This window comes from Camelina sativa, chromosome 10, assembly GCF_030686135.1.
Source record: "Camelina sativa cultivar CO46 ecotype springtype chromosome 10, ASM3068613v1".
Taxonomy (NCBI): domain Eukaryota; kingdom Viridiplantae; phylum Streptophyta; class Magnoliopsida; order Brassicales; family Brassicaceae; genus Camelina; species Camelina sativa.
The window spans coordinates 10,229,841-10,254,519 of record NC_141889.1 but is presented as its reverse complement, the minus strand read 5'-3'; the positions used below and the strand labels follow the sequence as shown (position 1 = coordinate 10,254,519).

General features: G+C 37.3%; 7 protein-coding genes across 7 annotated transcripts; 2 read left to right on the top strand and 5 right to left on the bottom strand.

Annotated features, from left to right (window-relative positions):
- Positions 1 to 173: 173 nt before the first annotated feature.
- Positions 174 to 3,053, top strand: LOC104773912 (pentatricopeptide repeat-containing protein DOT4, chloroplastic). Its single transcript, XM_019242777.2, has one exon. It carries the CDS (start codon positions 174 to 176, stop codon positions 2,778 to 2,780), a length of 2,607 nt encoding a protein of 868 aa, XP_019098322.2. The 3' UTR covers positions 2,781 to 3,053.
- Positions 3,054 to 3,114: 61 nt separating this feature from the next.
- LOC147935959 (receptor-like protein 51) lies at positions 3,115 to 5,127 on the bottom strand. Its single transcript, XM_087470653.1, has one exon. The coding sequence runs from the start codon at positions 4,743 to 4,745 to the stop codon at positions 3,444 to 3,446; it is 1,302 nt and encodes a 433-aa protein (XP_087326779.1). The 5' UTR covers positions 4,746 to 5,127; the 3' UTR covers positions 3,115 to 3,443.
- A 1,873-nt stretch (positions 5,128 to 7,000) lies between these two features.
- LOC104720254 (transcription factor MYB98-like) lies at positions 7,001 to 8,825 on the top strand. Its single transcript, XM_087469103.1, has 3 exons — positions 7,001 to 7,762; positions 7,973 to 8,099; positions 8,195 to 8,825. Exons 1-3 carry the CDS (start codon positions 7,062 to 7,064, stop codon positions 8,672 to 8,674), a joined length of 1,308 nt encoding a protein of 435 aa, XP_087325229.1. The 5' UTR covers positions 7,001 to 7,061; the 3' UTR covers positions 8,675 to 8,825.
- Positions 8,792 to 13,059, bottom strand: LOC104718443 (cellulose synthase A catalytic subunit 8 [UDP-forming]-like). Its single transcript, XM_010436195.3, has 12 exons — positions 12,648 to 13,059; positions 12,490 to 12,569; positions 12,349 to 12,400; positions 12,104 to 12,272; positions 11,735 to 12,007; positions 11,311 to 11,656; positions 11,095 to 11,232; positions 10,879 to 11,004; positions 10,592 to 10,804; positions 10,060 to 10,503; positions 9,621 to 9,974; positions 8,792 to 9,539 (listed from the first exon to the last, which is right to left on the bottom strand). Exons 1-12 carry the CDS (start codon positions 12,823 to 12,825, stop codon positions 8,952 to 8,954), a joined length of 2,961 nt encoding a protein of 986 aa, XP_010434497.1. The 5' UTR covers positions 12,826 to 13,059; the 3' UTR covers positions 8,792 to 8,951.
- A 444-nt stretch (positions 13,060 to 13,503) lies between these two features.
- Positions 13,504 to 15,719, bottom strand: LOC104718442 (metal transporter Nramp5-like). Its single transcript, XM_010436194.2, has 3 exons — positions 14,995 to 15,719; positions 14,121 to 14,910; positions 13,504 to 14,039 (listed from the first exon to the last, which is right to left on the bottom strand). The coding sequence occupies exons 1-3, from the start codon at positions 15,579 to 15,581 to the stop codon at positions 13,815 to 13,817; spliced, it is 1,602 nt and encodes a 533-aa protein (XP_010434496.1). The 5' UTR covers positions 15,582 to 15,719; the 3' UTR covers positions 13,504 to 13,814.
- Positions 15,720 to 15,887: 168 nt separating this feature from the next.
- On the bottom strand, positions 15,888 to 17,811 carry LOC104718441 (ras-related protein RABA1d). The gene is made up of 2 exons (XM_010436193.3): positions 17,223 to 17,811; positions 15,888 to 16,520 (listed from the first exon to the last, which is right to left on the bottom strand). Exons 1-2 carry the CDS (start codon positions 17,441 to 17,443, stop codon positions 16,097 to 16,099), a joined length of 645 nt encoding a protein of 214 aa, XP_010434495.1. The 5' UTR covers positions 17,444 to 17,811; the 3' UTR covers positions 15,888 to 16,096.
- Positions 17,812 to 18,584: 773 nt separating this feature from the next.
- On the bottom strand, positions 18,585 to 22,043 carry LOC104718440 (protein HIGH CHLOROPHYLL FLUORESCENCE PHENOTYPE 173, chloroplastic). The gene is made up of 16 exons (XM_010436190.3): positions 21,836 to 22,043; positions 21,450 to 21,686; positions 21,199 to 21,360; positions 21,069 to 21,119; positions 20,835 to 20,969; positions 20,717 to 20,740; positions 20,508 to 20,619; positions 20,301 to 20,426; positions 20,172 to 20,221; positions 19,935 to 20,093; positions 19,757 to 19,852; positions 19,566 to 19,681; positions 19,361 to 19,484; positions 19,168 to 19,281; positions 19,008 to 19,088; positions 18,585 to 18,907 (listed from the first exon to the last, which is right to left on the bottom strand). The coding sequence occupies exons 1-16, from the start codon at positions 21,899 to 21,901 to the stop codon at positions 18,761 to 18,763; spliced, it is 1,800 nt and encodes a 599-aa protein (XP_010434492.1). The 5' UTR covers positions 21,902 to 22,043; the 3' UTR covers positions 18,585 to 18,760.
- Between the last annotated feature and the right edge of the window lie 2,636 nt (positions 22,044 to 24,679).

Sequence of the window (24,679 nt, the reverse complement as noted above, 5' to 3'; positions counted from 1 at the left end):
TGGACAGTAAAGGTCTAAACTTTAAGCTCTCTTTTTAAGAACATCGCCCTCGAGTGGGCATTGCTGTTGTTTCACTATAACAACTTAAACCTGCGGAAACAATTTTTTACTGAAGCAATTCAATTTTCCCGCGGTTTCTCGTTTGTTGAGTAGAGGAGGAAGATAAGAGAGAGATGGCGATATTGGTGGCGAATTTGTCTTCGTCAAGCTTCTGTTTCTTTTCCTCACATCACCGGTTCCAAACCCAGAAAGAGATATTAGTAAGCGACGTTAGAGTTAGAAAAAATGTGATTTTCAATAGAGCCTCGTTGAGAACGGATTCGATTTCGACGTTTGATCGAAGCGCAACGGATGCGAACACTCGATTACGTAGATTCTGCGAATCAGGGAACCTAGAGAGCGCTGTGAAGCTTCTCCGCGTATCTGGAAAATGGGATATTGATCCGAGAACTCTATGCTCTGTTCTTCAACTCTGTTCCGATTCGAGATGTTTGAATTATGGTAAAGAAGTTGATTCCTTTATCCGTGGCAATGGGTTTGTGATAGATTCGAGTTTAGGATCGAAACTAGCTCTCATGTACACAAACTGCGGAGATTTGAAAGAAGCGAGTCGGGTTTTCGATCAGGTTAAGATCGAGAAAGCTCTGTTCTGGAATATTTTGATGAATGAGCTCGCAAAGTCTGGTGATTTCAGTGGCAGTATTGGATTGTTTAAGAAGATGATGAGTTCGGGTGTTGAAATGGATAGCTATACTTTTTCTTGTATTTCAAAGAGCTTTTCGTCTTTGCGAAGTGTTAATGGAGGAGAGCAGCTTCATGGTTATATTCTGAAATCAGGTTTTGGTGATCGGAACTCTGTTGGGAATTCTCTTGTGGCGTTTTATTTGAAGAACCAGAGAGTTGATAGTGCACGTATGGTGTTTGATGAAATGACTGAGAGAGATGTTATATCTTGGAATTCGATTATTAATGGGTATGTATCTAACGGGTTAGCTGAACAAGGGCTGTCTGTTTTCGTGAAGATGTTGGTTTCAGGAGTAGAGATTGATTTGGCTACTATAGTTAGCGTTTTCGCAGGGTGTGCTGATTCTAGTTTGATCTCATTAGGTAGAGCTGTCCATAGTTTTGGATTGAAAGCTTGTTTCAGTAGAGAAGATAGGTTTTGTAATACGTTGCTTGATATGTATTCGAAGTGTGGTGATCTTGACTCTGCTAAAGCTGTGTTTACGGAGATGAGTGATCGAAGTGTTGTGTCATATACTTCCATGATTGCTGGTTATGCTAGGGAAGGTTTGGCTGGTGAAGCTGTGAAGTTATTTGAACAAATGGAGGAAGAAGGTATTAGTCCTGATGTTTATACAATCACTGCGGTTTTGAACTGTTGTTCACGTAATCGGTTATTAGATGAAGGTAAGCGAGTCCATGAGTGGATAAAGGAGAATGATATGGGATTTGATATCTTTGTATCGAATGCTCTGATGGATATGTATTCGAAATGTGGAAGCATGCGAGAGGCAGAGCTAGTGTTCTCTGAGATGCGTGTGAAAGATATTATTTCGTGGAATACAGTTATTGGTGGGTACTCAAAGAACTGTTACGCTAATGAAGCTCTAAGTCTGTTTAATTTGCTGTTGGAAGAGAAGCGATTTAGTCCTGATGAGAGAACAGTGGCGTGTGTTCTTCCAGCTTGTGCAAGTCTTTCTGCTTTTGATAAAGGCAGAGAGATCCACGGTTACATTATGAGAAACGGGTATTTCTCAGATAGGCATGTTGCTAATTCGCTTGTAGACATGTACGCGAAATGTGGAGCGTTGTTACTCGCACGTATGCTCTTTGATGACATTGCTTCCAAGGATCTTGTTTCTTGGACAGTGATGATAGCTGGATATGGGATGCACGGGTTTGGAAAAGAAGCGATAGCTCTTTTCAATCAAATGAGACAAGCGGGTATTGAGCCTGACGAAATATCCTTTGTATCTTTGTTGTATGCTTGTAGCCATTCAGGACTAGTGGATGAAGGATGGAGATTCTTTAACATCATGAGACATGAATGCAAGATCGAGCCAACGGTAGAACATTATGCCTGTATAGTCGACATGCTTGCAAGAACCGGAAACTTGTCAAAAGCCTATAGGTTCATCGAGAACATGCCAATTCCGCCAGATGCTACAATCTGGGGAGCGTTGCTGTGTGGCTGCAGGATACATCATGATGTTAAGCTAGCTGAGAGAGTCTCAGAGAAAGTTTTTGAGCTTGAACCAGAGAACACAGGATATTATGTACTCATGGCGAGCATCTACGCGGAAGCTGAGAAATGGGAAGAAGTAAAAAGGCTAAGAAGGAGGATAGGGCAACGCGGATTGAGGAAGAATCCGGGATGTAGCTGGATAGAGATTAAGGGTAAAGTTAACATCTTTGTAGCTGGAGACAGTTCAAACCCGGAAACTGAACAGATTGAAGCTTTTTTAAGGAGAGTAAGAGCTAGAATGAGAGAAGAAGGGCATTCACCGCAGACTAAATATGCATTGATCGATGCGGAAGAGATGGAAAAGGAAGAAGCTTTGTGTGGTCATAGTGAGAAACTGGCAATGGCGTTAGGGATTCTTAGCTCTGGACATGGTAAAACCATAAGAGTTACTAAGAATCTAAGAGTTTGTGGAGATTGTCACGAAATGGCCAAGTTCATGTCTAAGTTAACCAGAAGAGAAATTGTCCTTAGAGATTCAAACCGGTTTCACCAATTTAAAGATGGACATTGTTCTTGCAGAGGTTTCTGGTGAAAATCAAACTGTTTTGATTCATGTACTGTAGTACATTGTTTAAGGCTGGAACGGTCCTGATGTAATCATTGAAACTGAAGCAACATGAACAGGCTGGATCTTTGATGGAGCTATCTATTCATGATAGTATCATACTATCATTGCTTCAAAGGGAAACATAACCACCATCATTTACTCGATTACTTTATACATTCAAGTGTTTGTTAGAACTTTCAATCATTTGTAACAAGTGACACGTTTCTTTATTTGGATCAATTGAACCATGTTCAACCACATGTGCCGTATTACACATATAAACACACAACTCATAAGTCATAACTCATAAGGAACAATGTTTTGGTTGAAGAAAAATAATTGATAAGAATAATTCAATAATTATTACAAAATAATCCTTTTTAAACCACATACACTTAAAATTACAACAAAATCTCATAACAATACCAAAGACCTATAATGTGAAATCAAATGTAAAATAGGAAAAGCAAAGAAGAGTAAACCGGGATTAGTGCGGAGAACCGGTTCGGTTATTCTCCAAAAAAATCATCATCCCATAAGAACCCTAATCTCCCACTCTTAAAGATTAGGCCTTTTTTTTTTTGCTTTATCTGTATTCACTAACGAACGAATGAGAAGTAAAAAGATTACACCTTTGTTTATCTTGAATCAACCACACCATTTGGCGAGAAGGATCATGAAGATGATTAAGAAGACAAGAGAAGAAAGTCCAATAGCAACACCAAGCACAACCTTATTAGGACCATGGTGCTCTTCTTTCTTCTTCTCACTAGTGTCATCTTCATTACCATAATCATAATCTGAATTCGAATCTTCTTTCTGAGGCGGCGGAGACAAAGGCAAACCATGCTTATCACACTTTGCAATACCCAATTTCATCTTGGATGACAGAACAGTGTGGTTGTAACAAAGATCACTGTTCCCACCGATTTTGAAGACTTCGAGGTTCTTGATGAAGCTCGCATTGAAGGGTAGGACTCCACGGAAGTCATTGTTAGCAAGATTCAGGTGAGTGAGATGCTTCATTTTGGAGATGAACCTTGGAACGGTGCCGTTTAGCTGGTTACCACTCAGATCTAAGTGTGTAAGCTCTGGAATCGACGAGATTGAATCTGGGATTGGTCCTGATAGCTTGTTGGAGGCTAAAGATAGGTTTTTGAGGGATATTAGGTCTCCGATTCCGTCGGGTATGTCGCCGGTGATGGAGTTTTTGGATAAATTTAGAGACTTTAGGTTGGAGAGTAGAGTTACCGAAGTGGGTATTGAGCCTTTGAGCAAGTTGTCTGATAAATCGATGAATGTGAGATTGGAGTGAAGCGATTTAGGTATGTTTCCGGAGAGATTCGCGTGTGAGATTGTCAAAGAGACGATCTTGTGCATGTTTCCGAGGATGACGAAGAGGCCAGAGGTTGAGACAGGAACAGAGGAGACAGTGAGGTCAGTGAGGTTAACGAGACGAGCTAGGAAGACTCCGGAGAGACCATTGCGGCGGCGGAGGAAGGACGAGACGGCGGTGAAGGAGTGTAGTGAGCCAGGGAGACGTGGAGGAGGTGAGAGAGATGGGCAGTTGAGGAAAGAGAGAGATGTGAGAGATGGGGAGAGAGCTCTGAGAGCTGTGGTGGAGATAGAGAGATCGGTGGAACAATTCGTGAAGGAGATTGAAGTGACGAGGCGAAATGGTGAGCTGGCGTCGCAGGTTACGACGGAGGAGGAGGAGGTGGGTTTGGTGGTTGGACGGTGGTTGCAGGGATCTTTGGCGGTGGGGATGTTTAGAGATTCGAGGGCTTTGAGTTGTTTTGGGTCTAATGGGGCAGAGGAGGAAGAGGGTTTTTTGAGAGGTGGAATGGGAGCTGTGGTTGGAGCAGGAGTTGGAGAGAGGGAAGGAGCGGCGGTGATAGTGGCTGAGAGGTGGAGGAGGAGGATGAGTAACGGTAATGACGGAGGTTTCATTGTGGAAGAATGAGAGAGAATGAGAGAGAGATTGAGAAAGAGAAGGAAGTGTGTCAGAGAAAGTAAAAGAGAGAAAGAAAGAAGAAGAAGGAGAAGAAGAGAAAGATTGGATTTTTCAAAGATGGGTCATGTGACAGTTGGAGTTTTGTATACTTTTTAGGCTTCTGTTTTGGTTTAATTACGATATTGACCTTCTTCCTAATCTTCTTCTTTTATAGGACTTTCTTTCACAATGTACTTTGAAGTTTGAACTTTGTTTTGTTGCATTAATTGGTTCTTTTAGGCTTTCGTTTAGTTAAAGTGTGGATAAGGATTCTTTTGTTTACGTTTGTTCAATGTGTTTACCCATACGGGCAAGTTTTGACTAATGTACATCAAAAGGCCAAGACAAGAAGGAAAAGTGTGAAATGCTTGGTTTTTGTACATTTGTAAATTGATTCTATCAAACGTAATTACCAAAAAGTTCATTTTGAACATTCAAAATGTTTATTAGTTAAGAATATGATAGTTGGGCCTGGCAACATTTTTATAGTCATTGTCATAGAAGATGATAGTTTCGTTACTGACGGCCATGATTATCTTAGTAGCCAGCCTTACGTTACATTTTTCTCTGTTTCATTGTAACCATTCATGCAAAATCTATAAAGAAGAGTATATAAATAAGGTACCAAATGCTATTTTAGCGGACGATTTATATGCTCTGCTCTGGATTGGATCGTGTAAATGTAATAATAAGTGTCTGTTGATTTTACTTTTGTAAAAGAAAGAAAACTTCATCGAAATTAGCAGCTGTCCAGTCCTTATGCATTGAGTGGAGACAAGAAGAATATCATAGGAATCATCTTTTTATTTTATTTTATTTTTGGTAACCCCCCCCCCCCAGACATGAATAAATAAAGGTCTTGACTCTTGAGTATAAAGTTTCGGACAGAACTTCAGATTTAGAAGAACTTAACCAACTTGTACACATTCATACACAAACAGACAAACTTGACTTAACTGAGAGAAAATCTACATGAACTAAGTTAATGGCTTAAACCTACACTGAACGAAACGAACACCATTGCCCATTGTTAACACTTGCTCCATCGGTTTACATGTTATATTAAAACTTTTTTTTTTTTTTTTTGACGTTCGATATAAAAACATTTTATATCAACAAAAGAGAGACATTAAAGCGTTTGATGATCATGATCTTCTCGACAAAATCTAGTTCCTCATAATATAGCACATGCTCACTCATGTTATATAATTCTCAAATCAACGTATATAAACACACACACGCACACACATACATTATCGACTTTATGTTGATGAAGTTTTCTCCGCCGGTTCAAACTTTTAATTTGTTTTCGGTTCTCGTGCTAGGCAGAAGATAACACTACATCACTTACGCCTCAAGCAACCACGTGGGCTAGATGGGCTCATGCAACTCATGTATCAAGTTTTTATCCCATCAATTAAGTTGTACAATATACTAAACGATTAATACAAACTCTTGTAAGATATTACGAATGCCAAAATCTAGTATACTATACTATACAATATAAGTAAGACTATTCCTTTTACGTGAAACAGCAGATATTTATTCTTTTTGAATCAATTAATTTAGAGCTTAGAGCTAAATGGTCAATACACTTTTTGTCCTTGGCCTTTAAAATGGTAATTACATTTTTGTTGACTAAATTAATACACTTATGAGCAATTAACTAAACACAATTAAAAATTTGACAATTAATGAGTTGTTAACACATTAAAAACTAGATTAAATTTTCTCCCAGCGTTTCACAAACATTCAACTATGTTTACCCCTAATTCAACAACACCTAATGTGTAACGTCAACAAAGATTATTTTCTAACTTGATTTTTCATATATTTTAATTTCCATCAAAATTCAGATTAATATATTCTAAATAAACAATTAACTTGAACAATATTTACTTAATTAATAATTTTTTTTTGTACTTTCTCATAATGAACTTTTAAAGGTAAATTAATTTACTTCATTTTTTCCTCACTTTTATGTTGAAACATGTTTTAAGAAAAACACCAACATAGCTAAGCATTTAAGAATTAACTAATTAATTCAATATATATTAAAAAAAAACCACAGTAATGCTACCAACAAACTCCAAACGTTAGATTTCAACTCCATAACAAATTTATGGGTATAGTAAAAACACACATTAAATGTCTTTTCTTTCTTCCCCTACCTTACAAATACGAGGAAGAACAAAGCTAACACAAAGACCTCAAGAAGACTTCACTAGTTTTTTTAATAATTAATTAGTTTTTTTTTCTCCTTTCCAGAAAAAATGGAGAATTTCGTCGACGAGAGTGGTTTCGTTCCTCTAAACCAAAACATCTTCACACGTGATCATCATCAAGAACACATGAAAGAAGAAGATTTCCCATTCGAAGTTGTCAACCAATCTAAACCTACGAGCTTTCTTCAAGATTTTCACCATCTTGATCACGACCATCAGTTCGATCATCACCACCATCATCACCACCATGGCTCATCATCTTCAAACCATTTGCTCGGTCTTCAAACCACGTCTTCATGTATCAACAATGCTCCTTTCGAGCATTGCTCTTACCAAGAAAACATGGTCGAGTTTTATGAATCTAAACCACAATTGATGAACCATCATTTCCAAGCTGCGGAAAACCCAACATACTTCACTCGTAATCATCGTCCTCATCACCATCAAGAGATCAATTTGGTTGATGAAAATGATCATATGGATTTGGAGCAAAACAACATGATGATGATGAGGATGATCCCTTTTGATTACCCTCCTACAGAGACCATGAAACCAGCTATGAACTTCGTGATGCCAGATGAAATTTCATGTGTTTCTGCAGATAATGATTATTATAGATCATCGTCGAGTTTCAACAAGACCAAACCATATCTTACACGAAAGTTGTCTTCTTCTTCTTCATCATCATCATGGAAAGAAAAGAAACCGTCAACCTTAGTCAAAGGACAATGGACTTCTGAAGAAGACAGGTTTGTTATTAACATATATAACAAAGCTTAAGAACCAATTAACATTATCAAAATTGTTGATGATATTATAATATTGCACCCTTTACACTTTTTGTGGAATTGCGATATACTCATATTTTATAAGTATGATTCTGCAAGATTAATGACAACTATAATATGGAATTTGTGACACTTAGTTAAGTTAAAGTTTTCTTGTTTTGGCTATAATAGGATACTGATTCAACTCGTGGAGAAGCATGGATTGCGTAAATGGTCGCATATCGCTCAAGTGTTACCGGGAAGGATCGGGAAACAATGTAGAGAGAGGTGGCATAACCATTTGAGACCTGACATCAAGGTATTAACTAGTAGCTAACTGAATCGTAAGTGTAATGATGATTAAGGAAACTTAAGATAATGATATCAGGAGGACTAATCTAAATAATTTTGCAGAAAGAGACATGGAGTGAAGAAGAGGACAGAGTGTTGATAGAATTCCACAAAGAGATTGGAAACAAATGGGCAGAGATTGCGAAAAGACTCCCCGGAAGAACAGAGAACTCAATCAAGAACCATTGGAACGCCACAAAACGAAGACAGTTCTCTAAAAGAAAGTGTAGATCTAAGTATCCAAGACCTTCTCTGTTGCAGGACTACATAAAGAGCTTGAATTTGGGAGTTCTGTCGGCTATATCTGTTCCTGCAAGAGGTAGACGCAGAGAGAGTAACAAGAAGAAGGATGTCGTTGTCGCGGTTGAGGAGAAGAAGAAGGATCAAGAGGAGATTTATGGACAAGACAGGGTTGTGCCTGAATGCGTGTTTACTGATGATTTTGGATTCAACGAGAAGCTGCTTGAGGAAGGATGTAGCATTGACTCTTTGCTTGATGACATTCCTCAGCCTGACATTGATGCTTTTGTTCACGGAATCTGATTTGTATTTCGTTTTTGTTGTTTTTTTGGTTTTCTTTTTATGTTATACGAGACAGATTCCACCACACATTAATAATTTGAAAAATATAAAACACTTTGTTTTAAAACATATTGTAAGTTGAAATAATAAGATACCTAAATTGCTGCTAAAATAAGAACATTACATAACTTTTGTCTCAAGCAATTATATGAGATAACTTCTCTCACAAGTGAGGAAAATTTATAAAACAACCAAAAAACAGATCATTAATCGTTCAAAATACAAACATATAATTCTCTTAGCAATCGATCAAAAGACAGTTCAGAGAAAGGGAGGTCGTATCGGTTTTGGAGACGAAAGGATTGATACGAACCCAAACAAGTGAAAACACAGAAGCAAGCAAGATAGACCAGAGAATAACAATGGTGGGTGTTCTGTTTTGTCTTCCCATAAGACCTTTGAGGAAAGGATAAAGATGAAGAATCACCCAAAAGGCGAAGAACACTTTCCCAAACAAAGGTCCCCAAGCTTCATAACCTTTGTTTAAAGCATCAGAGAATCCAGCAACGACTCCGACCAAGTTGATTATGAGAAGTGATGTCGGAGGGATCAAGAGAGTTGTCCATTTGACAATGTACAGCTCACCGAATTCTTGGTCGTCTGCGGTTTTCGATGTGACTGTGAAATTTGTGTCGAGACCAGCAAGCATTTTGAGGAATCCTTGGAAAACAGCAAAGAGATGAGCTGAGACACCTCCGATAACCCAAAACTGTTCGTTTCTCCACAAGTCTTCGATGCTAACTCCGCTCCATCGAAGCTCGAGGACACTCGTTAAGATGATTGATATGAAGAGACCTAGAAACAGCATACTTGCTAGGTTTGATAGCTGCAATAACGAACAGCAAGCAAATATCAAATCATTAGAGTTCAAGACACAAATAGTAGTATGAAGTGTTGAGCAAGTTACCGTTGGGATGATGAATTTGCCGGTGAGAAGGCAGATAGCAGGAAGAGTGCAGTAAGCAACAAGAGGCAAAGAAGTGAATGGATAAACAATTGTGTTTATATAAGCTAATCTCTGAAGCAACTTGAGGCGTCCTCCGCTGCAACCATACCAGAGAGGACAATGCCTGCTAAGGAAGATCTCAACTGAACCAAGAGCCCAACGTAGAACCTGGTGAAGTCTATCTGATAGATTGATAGGAGCAGATCCTTTAAAAGCTGGTCTCAATGGCATACAGTAGATCGACCTCCATCCACGGCAATGCATCTTGAAACCGGTCAATATGTCTTCCGTGATTGATCCGTAAATCCATCCGATCTGCGAAAACAGAATGAGTTTATTAACAAGAGATTCCAAAGATAAGATCTTTGATAACTTAGGTTCCAAGGAAACAAAAACTTACTTCTTTTCCCCATTCGCTTTTCTCTTCATATCCGCAGCTAATGACATGGATAGCTTCTTTAATGAGCGTTGAGGGGTTTACAGAGTCAGGAACACCACCATTCTCCATAAGAGTAGACTCGATGAAAACTGCGGACAGACCAAACGTTTTCTCAAAGCTTGTTTGTGAGATCAGCATTGATCTCTCGTACTCATCGTAGTTGTCTAGGTCTCCAAGGTTAAAGATTGCAGCATCAAGTTCTTCTCGCTTTGCGTCTTTGTATAACTCGGAAGGATCTTGAGGTTGTTTCTTCTTAGTTAGACAGCAACAAGACGAGGAAGAAGATTGTGGTAACATCCTTGGTTTAGAAGGAGGACTATATCCGTAAAGTGCTTGTCTTCTAAAGACAGTACCAGTACCAACATAAACTGGCCCTTGAATCCCATCAAGCCCTCTCATATTAACCTGAAATCATCAAATCAAAACCACAAGATATCAAAAGAAACCCCAAAACTTGCTTAAATTTATGAGTTGGAATATTGCAAAAACTTACATCGAAGAAAACTATGTTGCGGTTAGCATATCGATCACTCTTGTCGATTCCATCAAATCTTTGTGGGAACTGAACAAAGCAAACGTCTTGACCAACAACAGGATCCATTAAAAAGCACATTGCTTCACGCACGGCTTTGCTATTGTTGACGTAGTGATCACAATCAAGGTTAAGAATGAATGGAGCATTCGTTAAAACCGCAGACACCCTCACCTACAAAGACCAAAATCATAAGGCTTGTGTTACAATATGTAATGCTAAACCAAGAACAAAATTTGAAGTTTTACCAAAGCGTTCTCTGCCCCGGCCTTCTTGTGATGTTGATATCCAGGTCTCTTCTCTCTAGAGACGTAAACTAATCTTGGAAGTTCGTTTCCTTCAATGTCACGAGCACCACTATATCCAAGAAAGACCTGTAAGAACAAAGATCCATGATCAGGATTCAGGAACTCAGCAAGTATCTTCTTGATATGTTTGAGTGTAAGACACAGTCATTGGTAAACCTGAATCATCCCGGGATGGTCACGAGTATTGTTTCCAGGCCAAGAGGTTCCATCTTGCATTGTCCATCCTTCTTCTGGTGTCTTTTGAGCCTTGGCGACTAAAGCATTCATTCTGATCTTGAACTCCTCGTAGTCTCTCTACAGCAAAGAGCAATACGAGATAAGTTTCTAAATTTCATTCCGTTGGATAATGTTATGATCCCATTGCTTACTTACTTTCATAGCTCTACGTTCTTTCACAAAAGAAGGTTGAACCTTATCCCTCAAGTAATCAATCTTAAGCGAGAAGTAAAACTCGGGAGCTCGTGGCTCGATTGAGTACTTTTTGCAGAAAGGTACCCATTTCCTAGCAAAATCTGCTGTCTCAACCAAAGACTCAAAGGAAAGCATAGCCGCACCATCATCAGATACATAGCAAGAGACTTTATCCACGGGGTAGTCTAAAGCGAGGATCGAAAGAACCGTGTTTGCAGTGATCAAAGGTGGCTCCTTCAATGGATCAACTGTACTAACAAAGAAATCTACAGCTGCAAGCTGTGATTGCTCACCTTCTCTTTCGAATCTGCATAGTTGATTTCATAAAGACTTCAAGAATTTTACTACCTCATAGAAGAGTATAACGGTTTTGAAAGATGTGTACCTTGAGGATAAGCGATCGATGTAAGTTTCTCGGTTAATAGGAGACCATTTAGGGAACTGATCCAACACCCATGAAATAGCAAACCAGATCTCACATATCACAGATGTTAGCCATAAACCGTAAGCGCTATCGACAGGATGAGTGATACGGTAGTTGAAAAACAGAGCCAAGATGATCAATCTCATGATGATAACGATCCTGTATGAAGTGATCTTTGTCCTTGGAATAGGAATCACAACCGAAAGCACATCTGTAGCACCAGCCTCTGTGTTTCTGAGAATACAAATGGCAACAGACCAAACCAAAAGTCTCAAACTTTCTGATGAGAACATAAACCGTTAGATTCGATTAGTACGAGGATGTGCTTACTGTGGCATATCTTCCATGTGCTGTTGAGGAGGAATCTGAGCATCATGTTCATCAGGTTTAGTTGCTTTTGCATCTTTCTTCTTCTTCTTGTTGCTCTTCTTGTCTTTCTTGTCTTTCCAGCTCTCAACTCTGTTCTTCCATATCGGATTCCCATATTCATCATTCAGATCTTCAACAACAAAATCACATATCTTAAAATTAGTTTTGAAAAAATTTAGGTTTTGCTTGCTTCTTAGTTCTCTTACCACTGTCAATTGTGGAGACTGTACTTATATGTCTAGCATGAATACCAGAATCCTGCAAGAAAAGTTATCAAATCAGTTTTTTTTTTTTGCAAAATCAAGTAAAGACATAAAAGAAAATCAACTAATCTTAGGACAACACACCTGAGGAGTGTTATTGATATGTGTTGCAATGGTGGATTGAGTTTTAGATGTCTTTGTCTCAACATCATCAAATACATTCTCTGAGAAGAAAACCACAACTATTAACGAAAAAGTTGTAAAACATTTTGAAGAAAAAATTGCAAATTATATGATTTTACCATCGTAGGGATTGCCACAACGCAAGCAAATTCGTCGACCTTCTTTGAATTCATACTCAAGACAAGCTTTGCAGATCGGGAAACTACACTCGTGACAAGCAACAAAGAGCTCTCCGTTTGATTTTACACCAATCTCTTCACCGCAAGTGTTGCAGATCGGAGACCTAGACTCCATCATCTTCGATTTCCCCTGTTTGGAGAACAGAGAGAGAGAGAGATAAGGGAAAGAACAAAACCCTAATTAGGGGTTGAGATTTGGATGGGTAACGAGTCTGAGAAGCCATGGAGTTGAGGTTTTGTAAGGGAAGGGAAAAAGGAAGATTAAACAAAGTTTGGTGGATTGTGAAAAAAAAATCGGAAGTTGAGAAGTTTCTTTCTGAGAAAGCTGATGGGTAAGCTAACACAACACTCTGCTTTGTTGGCTAAGTGTTGGGACTTCTTTGAAATGATTTTTGTGGGAAAGTGAAGGAAAGTTTCAGTTGAGAGAGGTGACACATATCTTTGTCTCTAACCAGCGGCAGATACTTGCTTGCCTCCTAAGCGTCACCATACTTTCTTTATCAAGCTAACATTATTATTATTTTTTTTAGATTTGTAATATCTTAAGTTTTTTAGTATAAACGACAAAATCCATAGCACTCAAAATTTTCTTAAACATTTGAAGTTTAGCAAAAGCACGCCATTACAACCTATTGTCAACTGGTTTTAAAAGTTGTTTTAAACCATTTTGCATAATACAATGATAAAATATTAAAAAAAAATCATCTGTCATTGTCAGAAATAGCAGTTTTATCGTTTTACTACCAAAGAAACACTCATCACTTGGTGTATAGCTTCTCCATAAGGTTTTGAGATCTGACCAAAAATAAGTTTGAGATTTAGTATCACTTCTTTAATTTTGTTTCTGGTTAATCACTTCTTGTTCACGTCTTTAACATAATTCTACTCTACATTTGCAATGTTAGAAGATAACTTAACAAATCAATCTACAATCTTAACCGAAGCGGTCTTAGCATCATCTCACATCTGAGTTTCCTCTACTGTCTCAATTCAAATCGTCGAGCAAATGCAGCAAAACCATCCCTCAAAATCGACCAAACCGCTTCTGCCTTTGCTCAGATAAGTTTTGGGGTTGAAGAAGTCAAGAGTTAATAGAGTTATGGATTTCTACGTCTCTGTGGAAACAACTCTCTGTGACATTTCTAAGCTCGACCAAGAAGAAGATTGTGAGCTTCTATAGGAAACAAGATAGATGATGAAACTGATGTATCCAACTATTCCAGCAAAAACCAGAAACCCAACAAAAAACCCTTCCACAGCAGCCATGAAGAAATCAAGTAGAAGATACCCATTTATCATCATCACAAACACCGCCACAGTCCACGCTAGCTTCTGCAAAAGATCTCAACTAACTCGTTACAAATCAAAAGCACATTACAGTAACGAAGAGAAATGACAACAAAATGGCTTTACCTCGAGCGAAGGTCCGATTTTGAAGACGCCCATGATATGTTCTTTAGAAACCATAGTCAGAAGAGGAATAACCGCGAAAGGAATCTGCATCGACTGAAGAATGTTAAGCCATTCATTTAAAACATCGAGCGAGCCCTCGGATGTGTTAAACATCAGAGCAACAATCATAGTAGGTACAATCGCAAAGCTTCTAGTTATAAAAGCTGATAGCCATTGCTCCATCTGAAGATCTAAAAACCCTTCCATTATAAACTGTCCAGCATAAGTCCCAGTTATAGTACTGCTTTGTCCAGCAGCTAATAAACCTATTCCCCATATGTAAAGAATCGGGAAAACCCCACCGCCATACTTCTCCTGTAAGTAATGTCCCGCATTAACCAGTCCTATACTATCAGCCTGTTTCGTTCCATAAAACCCTTTAGCGAAAACCGCAGTTACAAACAGATTGATCATGAACGAGACAAAAAGCGCGACAGTTGATTCGATTGTATAGTAGTTAAGAGCTTCCTGAACTCTGTTAATCTCCTTTGGATCTGTCTTCCTAGACTGCACTAAAGCCGAATGCAAAAACACATTGTGAGGCGTTATTACACATCCGACAACTCCAACAGCTTCTCTTATCGTCTTTGATCCGAGCTTCGGAACAATAATACCTATGAATAGCTCTTCTACACTAGGCTTAGTTTCATTAAACATCCAAGCAAACGAAACAGCCATTGTCGCAATCAAAACCGCGAAAAGACCTTCTAATTTCCTCATTCCACATTTCTCCAAATACGAAATCAAGAAGCTGTTTTTATTTTTTTCACAAGAAACACAAATCAATCACATGCTTAAGCTTCACGTTTTCAATTTTGACCTAAATTTTACTTACCAATCAAACGAAGTGATGATAACACCAACCCAAATCGGCAAAAACCCACGAGTCAAGATCTGAAGAGCGATGGCACTTCCGATGACTTCTTGAATATCAGCTCCGATCAAAGCAACCTCCGCCATGAACCAAAGCAAGATCCGAGCCCACGATGGGTACTCGTTTCGGCAAATCTCCGCCAGATGTCGACCCGTCGCGACACCGATCCGAGCAGAGAGAAGCTGCATCAGAAGTCCCATTAGCGTAGCCCATAGAAGAAGCCATAGGAGAGAGTAACCAGCCACAGCTCCGGCTTGTAGATCTCCTTCGATGTTTCCTGGATCTAAGAACGCGATGCTCATTAGAAACCCAGGTCCGGTGAATTTCCATAGCTTCGCCCATGAGAACGGAGGAACCGTATCGTAGGTTTTATCTCTTTCTTCTTCTTCTTCTACGTTCAGGATTTGATTCTCCGGTGGCGACTCGCGGCGCTCGTCGTCCTCATCCGGGTCAGAGGTTTCGGGAATTAAGAGACGTTTGAATTCTCCGTTACTGTCGTTAGGTTTCTTAGGGCTGTTTTCTTGGCGGGAAACGGTCGGATCCGTCATCTTAGTAACGGAATATTCTTTCAGCGTTACTGACGACGTGGTTTTTTTTCTTTTAGGAAAATTTTTAAAATTACATGGAATTTTTTTTCTCTTTAACAAATCAAAAAAGTCAAGAAAAGTCAAATGACGAAACCAAAAAAAAAGGCAACTTTTTCTAAAATTGAATTATAAATGTTGTCAAGATTTTCTAATATTAGAGGCTGAATCAATGATCAAGAATTTAGGTTTTGATTGTAAGTTGTCACCAATTAGCACTATCAAGTATTGGTTTAGAGATATTTGCGGACTGAATTAAGAAAACAAAGCTAAACAAACCCATAGATTGGAACCGGTTAAATTACAAAATCCCTTAACCGATACAATAGTACCAGACCAGACCCAAAGCTAAGCAATTTTTCAAGCAAGCAAAATCAAAAGCATAAGATAATAAGATTGTTTCCTAAGAAAGCAAACATCTTCAAAAGAATTTTGAATGTTAAAGAAAGGAAGAAAGAAAAAACTTCTTTGTAGTGTTTTTAGTTGGAGCAGCAACCAGTTTTCTTGACAGCGGAAACATCAACATCGATCTTCTCTCCTTTGGAAGGAACATTACCCGAATCTTCACCAGCCTCCATTGCTTTCTTGCTCACGACATGGTAAATCTGAGTGAGTACTTCAGAAAACGCGTTCTCAACATTGGTAGATTCAAGAGCTGAGGTTTCCATGAAGTAGAGTGATTCAGTCTCTGCGAAAGATTTCGCATCTTCGGTTTGGACTGCCACAAGATGGCGAAGATCGGATTTGTTTCCTACTAGCATCACAACAATGTTTGGGTCGGTATGGTCGCGGAGTTCCCTTAGCCATCTCTCAACGTTTTCAAATGTGGAGTGTCGGGTTACGTCGTAGACAAGAAGCGCTCCAACAGCTCCTCGGTAGTATGCACTTGTGATTGCTCGGTATCTAAAAATAGAAGAACGAGGAGAGATGGTAAAACCCCGTTAGAGATTTGGTCAGCAAAACTGTTTTAAATAAGAAAGATAACACATAAGAAGAACCAAAACGTCAAAAAAAGACATCAAAGCAATAAGCTTTTTAGCTTCAATGGTAGAAACTCATCACTAAAGAAACCGATATACGATTACAATCAATCCTAAAGATCCTCTAAACAACAGAAATAAGAATTAAGGAACATATGGCCAATGAATTAGCTTCTCTACCTATGACTGATCTCAGTCGATTAAACAAATCAGCAAAATAACATAAATTCTACAAAACTGGTGACTTAAAAGCATAATCATTGGGCTCGCTCCTTATAAACAAACACAATGTATCATTTCATCTCCAGAGTAATTAACACAATCACAGGTTTCTTTCTCAAGCTTCCTTTACAATAACACTAAGACAGATCTAAACATAGTTTGAGCTCCATTTGAGTTCTCCTTTGACAATTGAGCAAACCATAAATCCTACAGTTTCCACTGATCCACAGAAAAACACAAGTTCTAACCTAAATTTGTTTGCTTAACCTACACAATCCAGTTCTCAAGAACTATAAACAGAGAGAGGGGTTGGTCTTGACTCCACCAATGCATCTAAAGGCCAAGACTTTAATAAAACCCAGATCGAGAAATGAAGAGAGAGAGAGAGAGAGCTTAAACCAACCTTTCTTGACCAGCAGTATCCCAAATCTGGGCTTTGATAACTTTTTCATTAACATTCAAGCTACGAGTCGCGAACTCAACCCCGATCGTTGATTTAGACTCAAGACTGAACTCGTTCCTGGTGAATCGAGAAAGCAGATTGGACTTCCCAACACCGGAATCACCGATCAGAACCACCTTGAAAAGGTAATCATAATCATCATCTGCTCTGTAACCCGCCATTACAACACTGCTCACACTTTGCGCTTCTTTAAATTAAAAAAAAAAAAGAGCAGCTTTTCACTTCGATTTTACTTTTTCTCTTTAGATTCAAAATATTTTCCCCAGATTTCCACAGAAAGACAGAGACTTTGAAAAAAAAGGTTTAGGGTAAGACTTGTGCTGCCTTTCTTCTCTAGCTGTACCTTCCTTAATCACCACCGATAGATTTCTAGGTGAAAAAGAATTGGTATATTTACCAAAATACCCTGGCTTTAAGTCCTCTTAGAAAGCTCTAAGACAAGGGACAGATCTGACATTTCGTTGTGGGTTTTGTATATATTGTTTAAATGCTTTCACTTTCTTGAAAAGGTCACAAAGTGGTGGTGCTCATGTTTTACATTGGTAAACGGCGATAAATAATTCAGTCACTCTCTCTCAATTTCGACAAAAAAACAAAAACGATGAATAAAAATAAAACATTTGTGGCTCTATCTAGTAAGGGAACCCAATGCCAATATGGGTTCAAAACTTCAAATGTTCAATACATATAATTATTGAAGCCCATATGAGTTTTTAATTTGAAGTTTTGAAGTATACATTTTTTTAATTCTTCGAGGTTTTAGCACAAAACACACATTTGCCATGTGAAAGAGCTCAATGATTTGTAATTATGAAAATCCAAAAACGCATCTGTACATTAGAAAAGAAACAAAAAAGAAGAGAAAAAAGAACAGAGACATATGTTCTGTGCTCCTCTCCACTCATCCTCCATTATTTGCAAAAGAATCCATTATTTTGTCATTACCATAAAAGTCTCCATCTAGCTTTTTCCCTCATGAAACCCTCCAATCATAAACTTTCGTATTTTATTTTAAAGAATGTCTTCTTCATCTTCGTCTTCATCATCCCCACCTCCATCTTCATCTTCCTCTGTTTTAACTCAGAACGTACCAAAACCTGTTTCAGACAAACTTCTTCAGAAGTACATTGATGTGTCTGAGTTGCAGTTCGATTACCAGACAAGCGGAATCTGGTCTCCACCGTTTCAACGCAGTGCTTTTCTTACACCACAAGGCAAAATTCTCACAGCCAAAGACATGGCAGAGAAATTTCAGAATCTTGTACAACCACCTCCACGGATCAAAAGGTACAATCTTTACTGTTGTCGCGAGTAAGCTTTTTGTAAAATCTAACTTACAATGTACGAATCCGTATATATGGAATATACAAACCGGTTTCTACACGACTATTTTTGTTGTTTTTATACTTTCCAAAAGACTTTTTAAGACAGAAGAAACAAGAAACAAAAAGTTACATCATAAGTAGAGGAAACTTGGTTTAAACTGCAGCAGTGCTCTGTTCTAGAGCTTCTTTACCGGTGATTCCATCTTTCAGATTCTTGAAATACTCATTGTAGTCTTTCTCCGGTGGTGGATTCTCAGGATCTACCGTGAATGGCTCACTAAACGGAACTGTACTTTTAACCTGAAACAAACAAAACAGCCCAACCGACAAAATTTAACATCTTGGAAGTAAAAAACTTCGAAAAATGTGAACTTGATTTTGTCATCAATTCTTTTAAAACCTCGAACGTCTTGTTTAGAGCAGACGGGCTATCTAATGCAGCAATGCATATACGTGCTACTTCGTCTCTTGATACCTTCCCCTATATAAATAAAGCCGAAGTTGGTTATGTTAGTTAACTTAAAAGAGTTTTGGTTTCAAGGGGAGCAATATTGAATTACCGTAATGTTGTCTCCTTGTTCGAAAATGAGATCAGCTCCCGCAGGCTCTTCTGTTAGAGCACATGGCCGTACAATCGCAAACGGAATCCCGCTTTCGCGTATCAGATCCTCTCCCTATTCATCCAAAAAAAGAAAGCTTTAACACCTTGTGAAAGTGACTGCTCCAATCTTGTGATAGTATAGAAAGACAAACCTTTAACTTGTAAGTGAGAATGAAATCAAGCTCCTTGTTTAATCTCACAGCAGGAGGTTGTCTGCTTAGATCCAAACCGGGTCTCTCTGGTCGGGTCACTCCCGCAGAGCCAACATGAACAAACCTGTAACCGTAAGAAACAAAATGCCAATTCAGCGTTTAGTAAAGAATTTTGTGTCTGAAGAGCAAGAAACTAAAATCAGACCTTGGAGTGACAGGTTCTTGGATATAAGCTCGAATACTCGATAAAGGAAGCTCGAAAGGTCCTTCTTTGAAAGTCGGGTTAAGCTTACCATCATACTCAAATTTACTAAACATAAGCTGAAAACAATGACACTGAATCAATCATTTAGAATGGAAAGTTTAAGAGGGCTGAGTGAAAAAAGTAAAACAAACCTGTAGTGAAATAATACTGCTTGCATTAAAAGGTGGTGCATCTGTCACTGTACGTGCACGAAGTACAGGTCTTAGAGACGAGAAAGGTAAGCGTACCTACGATTTGAATTAATAGAAATATAATTGATCTACTTACAAAATTAGATCAAAAATGAATGAGAAGAGTGATTGTACTTACAGATTGCCATTGTCCTGGTGAAGTGTCGAAACTAGCGGTGTAACCAACAGTATCCCAATTTTGGCTTGTCCGGACGATTAGCTTATAACGGAGTCCATCACCTTTTAGTCGTAGCTCTAAACCATCATATGCAGAGAGATTCTCTGCCTCTGGAAAGTTCTAGAAGGAATGTTTAAGAAAGACTCAGTGAGATAGTGAAGAATAAGAGAGATTCTGACATTAAGTCGTACCCTTTACCTTGTTTCGGACACTCGTAAATCCACCATTATTTGTTGTGGAAACAATACCTAACAAAACATGCTATGTACATATAAGTAACCCCCTAAGAGAAGAAAGATGACAAATAGTGTTGTTATATTATCAAACCTTTGAAAATTCCGGTAAGTCCACCGTTTTCACCAGCAGTTAGATCTACTAGGAAGTTACTTTCGCTGACACCTCCCATTACAACATCATCCAAGGCTCCCCAAGGTAGATCTTTAAATGTGTTATCTAAACAAAAACATCAGGAAAACATTATAAAATGGCCATAACAAGTTAAAAAGACTAATCAAGTGACCTGACTTAACTTACCCCCAACACCGAAAATAAGCTTCCCGTTCTCAAGTCCAACACCATCTCTAACAGCATTGATTAAGTTCTTCATTCCAATATATTCCACTAACTCAGGGGAGTCGCCTTTGATCTGTACATCCCCAAATCTAATGGTTTAGTGTTTTTGAACATTGAGCACTAAATTTCACATAAGAAAAACTCAAAAAGTGCTCTTTTAGTTCCAATACCTCTGGCTCGAAGAACCTGACCCCCTGCATGTAAATCCCATATTTAAAAAGGGTCATTACTCAAAGGTAGAATAAAAACGCAGCTTTACAAAAATTCTATCCAGGGAGATTCAGCGACCTGATTGTATTTTTGTCTCTCAGGTGTATCTCCTTCCTTTGGACCAACAATACAAGAAACAGCATTGATCACTTTCCTCACTCCTTTGAACTTTTCAGGAACCAGTGTATTTTCCTTTGTAATATCAGCAACAATCTGACAACAATGAAATATATGCAAATAGTTATTGTTGATCTTATAACCATAAATGACACCAAGAAACAAAATGTTGAAAGTTTTTGTAAAATTTCTAACCAAGTCAATGTCAAGTCCTAACATTTTCCGAGCCTTCTCTTCATTTCTCACCTATGTAAATTCCCCTCAAAAGTTACAGACTTTGTCCACATTATCAGAATCAAGAAATCTATCGAAAAGGTTTAGGTACCAATGCTTTAACAGGCAACCCTCTCATCTTCAAGATATCAACAACCCTTCTTCCTACACCACCAGTAGCTCCAGCCACAAGTATGATTCCAGTCGTTTCCATTTCATTAACAGGTTCCTCCGTTGATCCGTTAGTAAGCTTCTCAAACACTGATGATACAAACTTCACAAGCAAGATACAATCAATTACCCCAAACGACTATATTACACCTCAATGAGAAATGAGAATCAAACAAACGCTCATATATATACCTTTAGAGGAGATGGTGGTCCGTTGAAAAAGTACAATGTTTTGACGAATCTACCAAAGTCCCAACCTTGAGAGCCTGATTTGGCAGTGACCCGATTTCTATATGACCTTAGATTGAGAGAATGTGAAACTTGTTGGTCACGAAGACGTGGGCTTCTATCACCAAGTTGAAGAAACGGTTTAGGAAGTGAAGTGTTGTCGTACTTAGAGAATTTAAAATCAATACTTGATGAAGAAACCTGCAAGCAATTACAGTATTAAATAGGAAAGTCTTCGAATTTATCAAGAATTTGCAGACCCAGTTTCAGAAATCAAACAAATATAATAAGAACAGAGAACAACAGAGGACAGAGATAAAAAGAAAAAAAAAAGAGTTTTTTAAGTAAACCTGAAGGTTGATGATGGAAGGAGATAACGACGACGATGAGAGCTTGAGTGAAGACGAAACCTCCATTTTCTCAATTGTTCAACACTCGAAAAATCTCAAAAGCGTCGGAGATTTTTGTGCTGTGAAATCGATAGAAATTTGTAGACCACACACGTGGGGAAGTCTCAAACTCAAACGTTTTGGGTTTTCCGGTTTACATAACCGGTACGGTGGTGATACTGATTTAATTAAAACGGTATAGTCCGATGAAGTTTTAAAAGAAAAAAAGTAAAAAGGATGCGTCTGCCGGTAGTCGAACCCGAGTCTATTGCTTGGAAGGCAATTATCTTAACCGTTGGACTACAGACGCTTTGTGCTTGAATTGAAACTATAACTTACATATTGGGTTCCTAGTAAAACAAACATAAGTTTAGAAACTTTTATTATTTTTTATTTTTAAATAAACTATTTTATTTACTAATGGATCTTCCCAATTTTTATTGGGCAAGGCCTTGAAACATACAATATTGGACAGGTACAAAACTTGTATTATCCGAAAACTAAAGATATCTATTGTTTTATATATATATTATATAAGGGGCCGCATGAGGTGCGGGTTTTAAAATTATTATAAAAAATAAATCTTAAACCCTAAACAATTTTTTAAAAATATAAAAAAAAATATTTCCTGAAGTAAATATATTAATAATTTTAATTAGAGAAAAAAATCAAATTTGTATTTACCTTCATACACTTTTTTATATTTTTATATTTTAAATATATTATAACAATTATTACAATAATCTAAAGCTAAATTATACTCCACCAAAACTTTTATCAAATACTCATCATTACAAATATTATTATTGTAAATTTTCAAAAACATTTCACAACTTATTACAAAAATATTTTACATGCAAAGAATTCATCAAAACAACATATAATTAATAACCACGTACAATTTTATTGTATGTTTTACCATTAAAAATACACTCTTACACCTAAAATTATTTTATTCTTAAAGTATGCTCTTTATCACCACCTAAAATATCTTTTAAACAAATTCAACAAATTTTATGTTACTTTACTTTCATTTTGGCATAATTATAGTTCTTATAATTAGTAAAATTGTTTTGTGACATAATTTTTTTAACCATGAATTATTTTACTCTAAGGATATTTTGGATGAACAACGGGTGAAAATTATTAACTCGGGTATAATAATTTTATGACCAACCCAATAAAGATTTTTTATTGAGAAAGTGAAAGAAAGGTAATATAACATAATATTTGCTCAAAAATAAAAGGTAATATATTATAATAAAAATAAAAATTTGAAACTTATAATCATGATGGTATATATAAGTCTTAAATAATTCAGACATACAAAATAAAAACTTCATAAACAATCCAAAACATGACATATGTCAGATCAGATTGGTGCTGTGGAGTTGGCAAATATCAGATTTTATTGTTGGGTGCTAGATGTCTTCGTCGAAGCCCTTCCCGCTTCATGAAGAATTGGAGGCTCTACTTTGGGCAATGGAGTGTCTCCTCGCTAATGGAGTTGTTTGTCAGCACTTTGAGATGGACAACGCCGAATTAGTTACGATGATTCAATCTCCTGAAGATTGGTCGGCTTTCTCTAATATCCTTGACGATTTCCATCTGCTTCTGGCCGCCTTTCCTCTCTTCTCCCTGTCCAAGATTCCTCGTTCATCGAATTTGAGAGCGGATTGTCTTCTCGGTCGTCTAGATCTTTAAGTTCATCTATTTCGTTTGTAAACTCTTTCCCTCTGAGTTGGGTCACCAATTCTGGAGTACTTTTCTAATTAATGTTTGGTTAACAAAAAAAAATGACATATGTCATAATCACGTTAAAGGATCCATGACCTTGTTTCAAATATTCTCGAATCGTAAGTTCTCAGCTTATTTCTACCCGATTCAAAAGTTCTCATATATTTCTCTATATACCTGAGTTTAAACGGTTTATGAACCAAATCCGATAAAAATCCACATAAATCCGGTTTGAAACCAATTTTAAAACGGTTTACCGTTCTAACTTCCCAAATTTCAAAATCGCTTCTCAATTACTTTATCAAGTAGCTTTTGTTTCAGTAACGGAATCATTGACATTATCCATAAGAGAAAACTCTAGATTTTGACCAGAAACATCAACCATCGACTAATCTTTGAAACTTATAACGCTACTAACTGTAGAATCACTTTTGGAACCTCCATCAGTGTCTCCATACTCGATTAATTTAGCAGGCTTTATATACTTTGATTCCATATCATTGCATATGATAGCTTCCATTGAATAACCTCCACGAAACAAAGACCCACAATAGATAAGCAAAATTATATCAGAAAAAAAAATGAAAGAACAAAGCTTTCGATATAAACATGTCAATTTATGTAGATAGAATGTTATTTTATTAATTAGCTGTTGATGTTCTATTACGTTTCATAAATATTAATTCTTTTGACATAACTTATGTTATTCTATTTAGATTTGTTATTCCCTATTTATTGATTAATAATAATATACATGTTTAATGAATTCTTTTTTTGTTTATACATGTCAAAATCTAATTAAGAAAACACGTATTATATAATTAGCGTACAATGAAAAATATATTAGTTCGGTAATTTTCCTTATTGATTTAAGAATTTTTTTTAGATATAAAAAATATATAAATTTTTTGTAGATTTAATGTTATTATCTTAATTAGCTGTTTTGAAAACTATTAATTTTTGATAAGTGTCATGATCCTATTAATGGTTAATTTTGAAAATACAATTTTATATATATATATATATACATATAATCACAGGAAAAGATAAATACAAAATTTTGTTTGA

Excerpts from the sequence above, each read along its gene's own strand:
- LOC104773912 (XM_019242777.2), top strand. The coding sequence starts at position 174 with ATGGCGATATTGGTGGCGAATTTGTCTTCGTCAAGCTTCTGTTTCTTT.
- LOC147935959 (XM_087470653.1), bottom strand. The coding sequence starts at position 4,745 with ATGAAACCTCCGTCATTACCGTTACTCATCCTCCTCCTCCACCTCTCA.
- LOC104720254 (XM_087469103.1), top strand. The coding sequence starts at position 7,062 with ATGGAGAATTTCGTCGACGAGAGTGGTTTCGTTCCTCTAAACCAAAAC. Across the intron at positions 7,763-7,972 it reads TGGACTTCTGAAGAAGACAG|GATACTGATTCAACTCGTGG; the intron begins GTTTGTTATTAA and ends TGGCTATAATAG. Across the intron at positions 8,100-8,194 it reads ATTTGAGACCTGACATCAAG|AAAGAGACATGGAGTGAAGA; the intron begins GTATTAACTAGT and ends ATAATTTTGCAG.
- LOC104718443 (XM_010436195.3), bottom strand. The coding sequence starts at position 12,825 with ATGATGGAGTCTAGGTCTCCGATCTGCAACACTTGCGGTGAAGAGATT. Across the intron at positions 11,233-11,310 it reads AAGAACGTAGAGCTATGAAA|AGAGACTACGAGGAGTTCAA; the intron begins GTAAGTAAGCAA and ends TCTTTGCTGTAG. Across the intron at positions 9,540-9,620 it reads GCAAATTCATCATCCCAACG|CTATCAAACCTAGCAAGTAT; the intron begins GTAACTTGCTCA and ends TCGTTATTGCAG.
- LOC104718442 (XM_010436194.2), bottom strand. The coding sequence starts at position 15,581 with ATGACGGATCCGACCGTTTCCCGCCAAGAAAACAGCCCTAAGAAACCT. Across the intron at positions 14,911-14,994 it reads ATCATCACTTCGTTTGATTG|CTTCTTGATTTCGTATTTGG; the intron begins GTAAGTAAAATT and ends AAATAAAAACAG. Across the intron at positions 14,040-14,120 it reads AAATCGGACCTTCGCTCGAG|AAGCTAGCGTGGACTGTGGC; the intron begins GTAAAGCCATTT and ends GATCTTTTGCAG.
- LOC104718441 (XM_010436193.3), bottom strand. The coding sequence starts at position 17,443 with ATGGCGGGTTACAGAGCAGATGATGATTATGATTACCTTTTCAAGGTG. Across the intron at positions 16,521-17,222 it reads GATACTGCTGGTCAAGAAAG|ATACCGAGCAATCACAAGTG; the intron begins GTTGGTTTAAGC and ends TTCTATTTTTAG.
- LOC104718440 (XM_010436190.3), bottom strand. The coding sequence starts at position 21,901 with ATGGAGGTTTCGTCTTCACTCAAGCTCTCATCGTCGTCGTTATCTCCT. Across the intron at positions 20,222-20,300 it reads ACTTACCGGAATTTTCAAAG|GTATTGTTTCCACAACAAAT; the intron begins GTTTGATAATAT and ends ATGTTTTGTTAG. Across the intron at positions 19,682-19,756 it reads GCAGTATTATTTCACTACAG|CTTATGTTTAGTAAATTTGA; the intron begins GTTTGTTTTACT and ends CATTGTTTTCAG.